General features: G+C 48.9%; 1 protein-coding gene across 3 annotated transcripts in view; it reads right to left on the bottom strand.

Moving 5' to 3' along the window:
- Positions 1-1722: 1722 nt before the first annotated feature.
- PDLIM1 (PDZ and LIM domain 1) overlaps positions 1723-12305 on the bottom strand; it is an 88271-nt gene continuing 77688 nt past the window's right edge. For all 3 annotated transcript variants that reach the window (XM_045024160.1, XM_045024163.1, XM_045024161.1), the window contains 3 exons: positions 10140-10288; positions 6499-6616; positions 1723-2260 (listed from right to left, as the gene is read on the bottom strand). In XM_045024160.1, the coding sequence (XP_044880095.1) occupies positions 2074-2260; positions 6499-6616; positions 10140-10288 (454 nt within the window). In that variant the 3' untranslated portion in view covers positions 1723-2073. The remainder of the gene's footprint in view (positions 2261-6498; positions 6617-10139; positions 10289-12305) is intronic.

Below are 12305 nucleotides of genomic sequence, written 5' to 3' on the forward strand. Positions count from 1 at the left end.
TCCGTGAGGACGTCTGTCTCTGTTGGGCTCACGCATCTGAACTTATTGACTGTGCAGCAGGATCAAATGCAAAGTGGTATTGGGGAGAGGCCTCAATAAGGTTAGTTTATAGCAGTACTGGGAACTGCTGAGTTGGCCAAGGTAAATGCATAGGTAAATGCATAAGGTAATGCATAGATAAATGCATTAGAATGCACCGGTGCTGAGGGGTTTTTACCGCCTCAAGAGGGGTTGTCATACCGCCTCATGGTATTGGTCCGGACCAGGTAAAGATGCATCGTGGTTAAAAAAAAAAAAAAAAAAAAAAAAATTAAAAAGATGAAAAGGTTAAAAAAGGGTTAAAAAAAGGAAGAAAAGAGGCCTTGGTGTGTGTGTGTGTGTACACCAGTGTGAGTGATCGTTATCGGAAGACGCCCAGAGTACCCTGTGAAGCGGAAGCTCATGATCAGGACTGCTCTAACGCAAGCCCGGTAACTAGTGGATCTTTAGGAGATCCGACCCACGGTGGGCTGACTCAGCCTGGCATAGTCCGGCAAGGAAGCTGCCTGGGTCTAGGAGTGTGTGAACCCATCTTCCCTCCCCTTTCCCTTCCGTGTGGGCTACTGACAATCTGATCATCTCACTGGATGCAATTAGAGTAAGCGGCGCCGTCTCCCAGAGACTAGCCGACGCTCTTTGCTGAAGGGAGGTGTAGGAGAGTCGTAGTCTTCCTTGTGAGTCTCTCCTGTGTGAGTGCCCTGTAGGGAGAGATCCTTAGTTTCTGAGCCGCTAGCGCGGACAGGGCACCCTCTCTCTGTGTGTAAGTGGAAAATGGGTAAGGGACAGTCTAAACATTCCTCCTCACCCCCTAAGGGTACCCCAGCATATTATATGTACGTACATTATGGTCCTAAAACCTGCAGGTATTTAGAGAATTGGACTCTTCACACGCGTGAAAATCCATCTAAACAATGCCCATTAGAAGGTACCTTCAATCTAGATAAGATCATATATCTCAGAGGAGCTTTTAATCACGAAAGAAAAGCCTCTGACACAGTGTGAGCAATTTGTCTAGGAACGGGTTAATTTGAAATTCGGCTTCGCCCAGAGATAAAGGAGAAGTTGTTTTGTGTTCAAGGTCAAGAATCAGTGCGGACTATGCTAAGTGCAAAGAAAAACTGCTTTCAGCCCCAGCTGCTTGTGGAAAATAGAGACAGAGGCAAACCAAAGGCAGTACAAGTTACTTCGACAGCAGTTATGTAACAAAAAAAAAAATCTACATTTGTAAGTTGCACTTTCATGATAAAGAGATTGCACTTGTATGAGGTGAATTGAAAAAATACTATTTCTTTTGTTTATCATTTTTACAGTGCATATATTTGTAATAAAAATAATACTATAAAGTGAGTACTGTACACTTTGTATTCTGTGTAGTAATTGAAATCAATATATTTGAAAATGTAGAAAATATCCAAAATTATTTAATAAATTTCAATTGGTATTCTGTTGTTTAACAGAGATTAAAACTGCGATCACAATTTTTTTTGAGTTAATCATGTGAGTTAACTGCGATTAATCGAAAGCCTTCATAAAAATGTAAAAAAATTCTTAACAACAAACATCTACATTACCAAAAGATACAAATTGAATTCTGCCAGCCCTGTTCAGAATGCGAAGTGTTTTTTGGGGGTGGGGGCGGAAGGAGGCCAACATACACAGAACTGGAAGAAATGCAGACAACGGTTTGCCTTGTAGATTCATCACGTTTATTGAACATGAACAGAAGGAAAAACAACTGAGACACAGAGCTTCAGCTTTGGCTTCTGATTTTCATCTGCAATCAACAGTGAAGGGAGAAAGATTGGACAGTACAAAAAAGGGATCCAAACTGATTTGTCAGAGCAGATTTTTAAAAATGCAAGTGTTGAACAATTAGTGGCACCTAAGGCTAACAGATGGAGGGTTACTGTGGCAGCAAAAGAAAAGCCATGCCGAGCATTGCTTATTGCAAGGCAGGTTCAAGGGGGGGGGGGGGGGGGCTGCTTTTTGGAAAACAGTAGTGTAGGACAAATAATACAGAGCCGATGATGTCATTCACTTTGGAAAGACAGTGACCACCTCATAGCCTTCGGGAGGGGTCACTCGCTCTCGGGCATGCGTCTCGCAATAGATGCAATCTTCCACAAAGAAGTGTCCTTTCTGCTTGAGGTTTGTCCCACAGTCGCTGCACACGTAGCACTCTGGATGGCGGTGCTTGTCACGCAGTTTCACGAACACCCCCCTGTGGGAAACAACATAATGGCTCAGCTCTGGGGCTCCTGCAATCCCTCAAGGACTCCCTGGCTGAAATTCCCCATGCTTGCCCACTACTGGTACTGCTCCAGACAGCACAGCCATTCCCCTCGAGTGGGAAGGAGGCAGCTGTTCTGCAGCAGCAACGTGCCAGTGAGAATATCTATGGGGAGCATGGCTCTAGGGAGGCAGAATGTGGATATCCTCACTGGACACAGACTGATGCCCAAGAAAGATTAAAAACTCTCTCCCCCTCACACACAGTGCAGGCCAGGGCCATGCAGGGTTAGAGAGACTATGGGCAAGATCTTCAGTTGGTGTAACCCCAGTGCTCCCTGTGGTGCTACATCAATTTACACCTGATGAGGATCTGGCCCCGTGACTGGCTAGCACTATGCAAAACAAGAACTCTGTTCCCTGAAAGCATTTTTAGAACTGGCCTTCCCACTTTTCCAAGCACAAGCACAAGGAAGTTCCAGGGAAAGTCCCTGGTTAAATTATCTGGTGATATCCCTGGCGAAGTTCCTTCGCTTTCACTCGGCATTGTAACTGATCCCTGTCAGACCCCTTTGCCTGCATCCCCCAGGCAATCTGTCCGGAGACATCCATGCTTCTATGGCTGCGCTGTAACTGTGCTTGCAGAGCCTCTTCTCTCCACAGGCCCAGGAGATCCAATACCTCCCATCTACTCCAGACAGGAGCATGCCCAGTGAGTGGAGCTGGCATGGTTGGCTGTGCTTCTGGGTGTGCTTGCCAAGCTGGGCAACCAGGAAAAGGCATTTTAAAAAAATGTGGGGTGGGAGTTAAAATGGGGAGCAGCTTCTGGTCTCTACGACCCAGAGGCAGTGGAGTTTACAATTGTGAACAGAGCAGTCACGGTCACAGGCAATGGGGCATTGTGGGACAGCTGCTGGAAGACTATTAGGATTGACACAAGTCACACTTGCACTGCGTTGACCTCAATTGGTTGACTATGGCTCAAGGCCGTTCAGGGTGGTGGCATTACTGCATTGGCGTAACAGGGTGCTTATGTCAGTCGGAGACAAATTTGAGTGTAGACATACAGAAATAGGTTGGCGCAAGGTGACTTACATCAACCTAACTTTGTAGTGTAGACACGCCTTAGTCTTAGAGAGGAGCTGGTAAACAGGTGTGTGCAACACTGAGGGTATACCATAAACAGTAGGTTTGAATGGCTCAAAACCAAGTAAAATGAGCCAAAATATAACTCCAGCACAACCAGTTTGGGCAAAGGGCTGCAGAACCAAAGAGCAGCTCTCTGACTTGCAACTTAAAAAAAACCAGATGTTTGTGGGAGAGGCAAAAGGTGCCTGGACCCTGGCTGAATTTCCCGATGCAGCAAATAGTCATTAACTCCTACGCTGTAGTTAGGGTGTCTAATTGTTCCATTGTATTCCATTCCCCTCAGGGAAATACAATGCGAATGCTATTTGCAACTAGCCAAACCAAAATAAGGAAACTACACAGCAGCTTGTTAGCTACCTGACGCAGCTCCCAAACAATTCCCTAGGAGTATAATTTTGCTCTAGCAGCACTCTCTTGAATTCATTAGTCACACTGTTTATAGTACAGAGCTTTCCAGACCTACCCAATTGTTAGAGGAACCGCAGGGTTTCATATTTTAATGCTGATTCTTATTTTACATGACACATATCCCTGGTAACAGAACTCACTGATGTTCTAGTGTTGGTCAGCATTCAGGCTATGGCAGGCTTGTGTGATTCTGGCACGGAGGATGTATGCAGGAGGATGGGAAAGTCTAATGGAGGCTTTGTATGTATGGACTGCAATGGGAAGGTTTTAAACATAATCCTCCAATCTGAGATCTATTTAAAGATCCCGCTTGAACTCCCAGGCTTAGAAAGGCAGAATTCTGCAGAGACAGCAGTTATAAGGAAACCAATGCTAAAAGATAAAAGGAGGACAGAAGATCTCATAGTTAGGCCAGGTCTACACTTACAAGCTTACAGCGGCCCAGCTGTATCGATACAGATGTAAGATGGAAGAGGACTGATGGAAGAGGGCTCTCCCATCGACATAACAAAACCAGCTCAAGGAGCAGCAGTACCTATGTCGGTGTGAGCTGCTGTGCACTCAAGCACTTATGCCAGCAAAATTTATGTTGCTCAGGGTGGTTTTTTTATCCACCCAAGTGACAAAAGTTTTGCTGACATAAGTGCTAGTGTAGACATGGCCTTAAGGTACTGGACTGGCGAGTCAAGAAATCTGGCTCCTGTTCCTGGCTCTGCCACACCCCATGTTACGTATTATTTGCATTGCAGTAGCTCCTAGAGACCCCAGCTGAGATCTTGGCCCCATTGTGCTAGGTGCTGTACATACCCATAATGAAAGAGAGTCTCTGCCTCACAGAGCTTATGATTTAAATAAACAAGACTGACAATGTTTGGGAGGGGAAACAGAGGCACAAGAAGTGATGTGACACTTGTCCAAGTCACACAGCAGAGCTGGGAAGAGAGCCCAGATCTCCAAACTCCCACCCCTACCTGCCTAAGGCTCTGGGAAGGAGTTTGGGTGGGGGGAGGAGGTCTAGGGTGCAAGCCCTGGGCTGGGGTGAGGGATTGGGGTGCAGGATGGGTGAGAGGTTGGGCTCTGAGATGGAGTTTGGGTGTAGGCTCTGGGCTGAGGCAAGGGGTGTGGGTGTAGGTGGGGGTGAGGGGTGCAGGCTCTGGGAGGGAGTTTGGGGGCCGGAGGGGATGTGTGGGAAGGGGTGGGGATGCAGAGTTTGGGGATGGGAGGGGGTGCGGAGGGAGGGGGTGCTGGCTCTGGGGTGGGGGAGGAGTGCAGTGCTTACCTAGAGCTCCTAGGCAGGACGGGCCGGGGGGGTCTCCATGTGCTGTTACCCCCAGGCACTGCCCCCGCAGCTTCCTATTGGCTGAAGGGGCGCTGGGAACAGGACACAGACCCACCCCACCCAAGGGCTGCAGGGAGGCCAGCAGCCATGTGAAGCAAGCAGGCAGGAAGCCACTCAGCTCTGCTGCGCTGCCGGTGGTGAGTGGGGGCCCTGGGCTGTTTTAAATGGGGGGGACGCCTGGGGGCGGAAGGTAGGGCAGAGGGAGAGACCAGTGCTGGAGCCAGGCCCGTGGTGCCTAGGTACTAGGAATATTCCTGGTGCCCAGGCACCACGGGCCCACAGAACTCACCGCCCATGACAGGGAGTCCCTGTGTCTGCATGCGTCCTAGTGACTTGATTTGTTCTCCATCAGTCTGAAATAAACCTGCCACCTACACTGAGAAATACAGGCTGGGCTCTGTGTGTCCAGGAAAACGTAGCCCCTGCCTCAGGAGTAGGGTTGCCAACTTTGTAATATTTAAAAACCAGACACTCCAGCAGCAGTGCTGGAACCTCCTCCACCCTGCCTCTTCCCCGAGGCCCAGCTGGCGGCCCCAGCTGAGATGGGGCTAGCACAGATGATGACCTGGTGCCTCCCTGCCTCCCCACCCCACAGTAACTGGACTTTGGGTGTCTGGTCAGTAGATCTGACTGGACACTGTCAGGTCCCCTTTTCGACCAGACTTTCCGGTTGAAAACTGGACACCTGGACACCCTAGGAGACCTTTGCAGGGTTCACTGGCAGCATTTGTGAAACCTTCTGAAGGTACAGGCACCACGGGCCCTATTTCCAGAGGAGCCAATTGCCCGCAGCTCTCACAGAACAGGAGTCCTAGACAGCAGGCCATATACACACACACTATAGTATGGCAAGCTCCACTCTATGGGCACGTCTACACTGCATGCTTCTTTTGGTAGCATGTAGCGTACATACCAGCACAGCCTTCTAACATGGGTATAAACCACAGTGTAGCTCAGATGCACCTAAAGGGAGTGGGTATATATGCGAGTACATACCCTGCATGGCTCTGTTCTCCCAAACTATGCTTCCCTATCTATGCTGCTATTTTAGCTGCGGCCTCCCCATCGCTGGAGCCCTTCCCTGCCACTGGGAAGACTGCGGGGAGACAGCGGAGAAAGACTCAGCCAGTTCTCTTCTGCTGGAGCCTTCTCCTGCTGCAGGGAAAGACTAGCCCTGCCAGAGCCTTTCACTGCCATGTGTAGCACATACCACAGCGCAGATGCAGCAGACTTTTCACTGCAGCTTGTAGTAGATACCCATACCCTACATGCTGCTACCAGCAGTGTGTAGTGTAGACATCGCCTATAAGCAACTGGGACAGGTCAATACTTACACAATGCCGGATCCACACTTATCACAAATGGGCAGCTTCTGGGCATTTCCGATCGATGAGGCAACTTTTGTCATTGGTGGTTTCACACTTCTAAATCCAGAAGGTTTATTGGGATCGCCTGGGGATAGGAACAGAGCACTTTGGATTATGGGTTGCACAAACTGAAAGAGGAATCTTTAAATCCAGACTGGATGCTTTGCTAGAGATGCTCTAGTTCAATTCAGCTGTTGGACTTGAAGCAGGAATTAATCCAGGGAACTCCTAGGGCCTGTGTTATTCCAATATTCCTAGCCTTACAGTAAAGAAAGTGGATTATGAAAGAGCTTTTAAAATAATGTGGTAGTTAAGGGCTGCAGATCCTCTCAATTTACAGACAGTGGTACATACATTATAGATCAGGATAGGACAGAGGGACTTTATTCCATCTCAAGCAAGACGGGACAGGGCGTGGGGGCAACAGCCTTGGGTGTCTCAAGAGTATGTGACTCAAACCCAAGAGTGAGCTGCATCCAGTGTTTGCCAAAGAAAGGGGATAAAACCCCACAGAAGCAGCCAAAATGGCCGGCAATGTCATAAACGCAAGTTGCTGCAGCCCAGCCCACATGGCACTGATGAAAGAACAAAGGAGGAAGCCTGCGCTATGATTAGGGCCCTACCAAATTCATGGTCCATTTTGGTCAATTTCACGGTCATAGGATTTTTTAAAATTGTAAATGTCATGATTTCAGCTATTTAAATCTGAAATTTCACAGTGTTGTAATTGTAGGGGTCCTGACCCCAAAAAAGGAGTTGGGGGGGGGGTCACAAGGTTATTGTAGGTGGGGAGTTGCAGTACTGCTACCCTTACTTCTGTGCTGCTAACCCTAAGCACCCCACCATCAGCAGCGCAGAAGTAAGGGTGGCAATACCATACCATGCCACTCTTACTTCTGCACTGCTGCTGGCGGTGGCTCTGCCTTCAGAGCTGGGCAGCTGGAGAGCGGCGATTGCTGGCCAGGAGCCCAGCTGTGAAGGCAGAGCCACTGCCAGCGCAGTGCAGAAGTAAGAGTGGCATGATATGGTATTGCCACCCGTACTTCTCAACTGCTGATGGTGGGGTGCTGGCTTCAGAACTCGGCGCCCAGCCAGCAGCCGTTGTTCTCCTGCTACCTAGTTCTGAAGGCAACACAAAAGTAAGGGTGGCAATACCGTGACCTCCTTAAAATAACCTTGTGACCCCCCTGCAACTCCCTTTTGGGCAGGACCCTCAATTTGAGAAACTCTGGTCTCCCTTGTGAAATCTGTATAGTATAGGGTAAAAGCACACACAAAACCAGATTTCATGGGGTGGGGGGGGGATCAGATTTGACAGTCCGTGACGTGTTTTTCATGGCCATGAATTTGGAGGGCCATAGCTATGTTGCAGCTGCCAGCTATAGCTCCTATGATCACAGCAGAGTACAGAGAAAGGCTAGAGCACAGCCAGCCACACACACTACGGATGCTGTTGCCCCATTTGCCTGTTGGGCCAATAGCAAAGCATGTCAAAGCCTGCCTACATCAAGGACATCTGTGCCGTTGTACCTACATCACTGCAGTTACCCTGGGGTGACCCCTGCGGTTGATGCACTGTACCAAGGCAAAGCAGGGTTTGCACTAGTGCAGGCTAAACCACAGAGGTGCAAGTCCCACTTGGCCCCAGTCCAACTCGTCTATGTTTGTGTTTTGCCCACCGTGGGTGTATTGATGTAGTTACACATCTGCAAAGCCCTTTCATCCTGAGTTGCCTCTGAATAGACCAGGAAGGATCCAGCACCACTTCAGAGTCACTGCTGCCCATGATGATGTCCCTCAGTGACATGTGTAACTATTGTTGCTCCATCCAGCCAATCCAATATGATGGACTGTGCAGGGAAGAGGCACAGCAGCGTGCTCATGGTAGCCAACTTTAAAACATCTTTTTAGTTATTTAAAAAACCCTTCCTACCTTATTTTACATGAAATGTGACCTCCCAATAAGAGTTCTAAGGCTGAAAAGCGATTTGAGGCTCACCCCAGAGGGACTGTTATTTCATTGGTTGTTATTCTGAGTTCCAAGATAAAGACCAAAAGATACTGGCCCAGATTCTCAGCTGGTATAAAGCAGTCTAATGATTAGGGGGACCAGATGTCCCAATTTTATAGAGATAGTTCTGATTTTTGAGTCTTTTTCTTCTATAGGCTCCTATTACCTCCCACCCCCTGTCCTGAATTTTCACATTTGCTGTCTGGTCACCCTACTAATGACTGAAGACAGTGGTGTCTCTGCCGACTTCCATCAGCTGGGGATCTGGCTCAGAGTCTTTGAGCATTTGCTGCCTGCGCCTCTGTTTATCACTGTAAACTTTAGCAGCATCACCAAGCATCTGGACTGGAATGCCAGAGCCTTTCTGAGCTGTGTTGAAGGGGAATCAAGTTAAGCAACAAACATTCTTTCAGGGATGCATAACTTTACAGTTCCTGCTCAGTATCAAGAATTATCAGCTCAAAAGGAAACCAAGCAACAGCCCATTTTGGCTCTTTATCAGGCAAGCATATTTCAGTGCTAGAGGTTTCCAGCAATGCTGCAAATCCTTGCAAAGTAGAATAAGAAGCCCCTTTGCCTCTTATTTTCTTCAGTGCTATTGAGAACAGGGCCGACTTTCTCAGTGATTGACAAATGAAATGAGAGTTTCTCACACATGTGCAGAACTCCCATCAGTAGTTGTAAGTTACAAACATGCAACATAAAAAGGGACACTTGAAAATATATGCTTTTATCTTGGATTAAACTAAAAGAATTTTAAGAATCTAATTTGCTTCTCGCTTTGAGGCTGTTTGTTTGCTCTTTGCAAATCACTCAGCTTACACAATGGAATTTGACAGATGTTTCACTTCCAGACTCATACCAGACCACCATGTTATTACAGATGGACTTGAACATACACCTCCCCAGTGCTGTGAACTCAGCCAAAGAAAGGCTTTTAATTGGCCATTCATCAAACACATCTCTTTCCCTATCTAGACCTGTTTGTTAAAGAAAAAAGAGTTAAAAACAAACAAACTTAAGATCTGGGGCTCAACTAAGTTCAACATAGATCCCTTTGATAAGGAGATTGTAGTTGTGCATTGCAAAGTCCACATGTTGACCCAGTGGTGCCAAAAAGAGTGGCACCTTCAGCTACTCGTCCTTACCAGATCCAGTAATTTCCTGGATTTCAGCTGCAGCTGATTTTTCCCCTTTCCTTGTTCAGAAGATGGAAACTGCTAGCTTTAGTGCTCACACCCTCACACACATTGTCCCATACAATACTGAATCTAAACATTCTTTACCCGGTGAAAAGTGAAGCCTGATACTTAGAAAATTTGGGGGAGTTTCTAAAATTTTTTAAAAATGCTTATGCTGTAAGAGTTCAAAGCTATGGGTACATATGGATAACAACTGTAACGAAAGAGTATCCCTGCATATGGAAGTTAATGGAAAAGTGTCTGTCTGTAGGTTTCTGTGGAAATCATCTACAAAGGCCACTTTGAACAATCAGCAGGTGGGGAAGAGGGTTTGCTTTTAAACCAAATATAGACTATAGATCAGATCATAGCAAAAGGAATCTGACAGCCACATGGAGAACACAGTAACTGCTTACCTTCAGATTCTAAAATTTCCTGTAGCACCAGGAATGAAGCAGATTGCCTGGGTGGTTCCTTTGGGTCTTCAGTCTCCTGGAGCATCTTGTAAACCTCAGACTCCTTGTCTATGACAAGGTTATTGGAGGGCTGGTTATGTTGCTCCAAACTGGGGAGAATATTAAAAAAAATGCTTGATAAATGACCTATAATTAAAACAATCCACTGCCACAATCTGTAAATACTATAATCTGAGAACACCCCCATATGCAAACATATAGCATACCATAGTGGCAATAGAGGCTACGTTTGCACAAGGAAAGTGCAATCCTAGTGAGTTGAACACTATGGCTTCCCAATAGAAAACCCTTTTTTTAATGAGGATTTCCACTCTCTCTCCCTTCTCAAGTATCAGAGGGGTAGCCGTGTTAGTCTGGATCTGTAAAAGCAACAAAGAATCCTGTGGCACCTTATAGACTAACAGACGTTTTGCAGCATGAGCTTTCGTGGGTGAATACCCACTTCTTCAGATGCAAGTCTTGCATCTGAAGAAGTGGGTATTCACCCACGAAAGCTCATGCTGCAAAACGTCTGTTAGTCTATAAGGTGCCACAGGATTCTTTGTCCCTTCTCAAGGATACTTTGCAATTCAATGTAAGAAATTTAAAAAGGTACTTTCCAGGAAATAACAATTCTGCTGAAATTAAATAAAAGGTGCATTGTGCCCAGGGCCAGCTTTAGGAAGTGCGGAGCCCAATTTGAACATTTTCCGCGGGGCCCCGGCAGGGATGACTTAAAAAAAAAATGTAAAAAAAAGCCTTTCGTTTCTTAGCCTTTCAGTTCCCTATAAAAAGTTCTGATTTAAGGGATGTGCCATAGTATGTATTTTTTGTACCAATAGGGTTACAATACGTCCGTATTTTCCTCCCGGATGGCGATTTATGAACCAAAAAACCTGACATGTCCGGGAAAATACAGATGTATGTTAACCCTACCTAAAGTTCTTTTTTAAAAAGATGGGCCTGAACTAGAAATGAGCTCCATTTTACATGTGTGGGTGTGCACATGTGTATCCGGTGTGCACATGTGTGGGTCCCAGCTGCTCCCTGCCCCCCTCATTGAAGCAGGTGTGCAGGGTTACTGCCCTGGGAACTGCAGGGCACCAGTGAACATGGGGCTGACTGGAGGTAGGGTCTGGCTGCAGGCAGGGCAAGGAGTGCGGGGCTGGCTGGAGACAGGGGTGTGGGGTGGGCTGACTGGCTTGAGGCAGGGCCGCAGGGGGGTGCAGCAGGGGTTGGCAGGGCTGGAGACAGGAGTGCAGGACTTGCTGGCTTCAGGCAGGGGGGTGCGGCAGGGGTTGGCTGGAAACAGGGCAGGGGGTGCAGGGCTGGTGCAGCAGGGCTGGCTGGAGACGGGCTGACTGCGGGCAGGGGGTGCGGGGCTGGCTGGAGACAGGGCAGGGGGTGCAGGGCTGGTGCAGCAGGGCTGGCTGGAGACGGGCTGACTGCGGGCAGGGGGTGCGGGGCTGGCTGGAGACAGGGCAGGGGGTACGGGGCTGGTAGGATGACCAGTTGACAAAGATGAAATATTGGGATGCGGGGCAGGGCAGGGCGGGGCGGGGGAGCCAGCGGCAGTGGCTGCTCCGTTTCGCCCCGCCTGGGACACTTGCCCCCACAGCCCCAGGCAGCCCCGCCCAGGACACTTGCCCCCACAGCCCCAGGCAGCCCCGCCCCGGGGAGCTCGGGGACTCACCTGGGCAGGGTGCAAACCAGGCAGCCGGGCCCGTCCCCTCCCAGCAGGAGCATGTCCACCCACGTGTGTCTCTGCCCCCAGCCCACCCGGGCCCTGCCCGCTCTGCGCTGCCCCCGGCCCCACCGCGCTGCCCCGTGGGCTGCAGGGCTGGAGCAGCCTCCACGCTGTGCTCCCGGCCCCTGCCCATGTGCAAACCTGGGAGGGAGGAGGAATGCTGCATGCTTGGGGAAGAGGCGGGGCCAGGGTGGGGATTTGGGGAGGGATCCAATGGGGCAGTGAGGGGCTGGGGGCGGGGCCAGAGCAGGGATTTGGGGAGGGATCCAATGGGGGCAGGAGGGGGTGGAGTCAGGGCAGGGGGGCCCCCCAAGAGCCTCTCTGGGCTCTGCCTATGCACCGGAGCAGACGGCAAAATTGCTTGTTTGTCCCGTGTCCCG

This window comes from Mauremys mutica, chromosome 7 (genome assembly GCF_020497125.1).
Source record: "Mauremys mutica isolate MM-2020 ecotype Southern chromosome 7, ASM2049712v1, whole genome shotgun sequence".
Classification (NCBI taxonomy): domain Eukaryota; kingdom Metazoa; phylum Chordata; order Testudines; family Geoemydidae; genus Mauremys; species Mauremys mutica.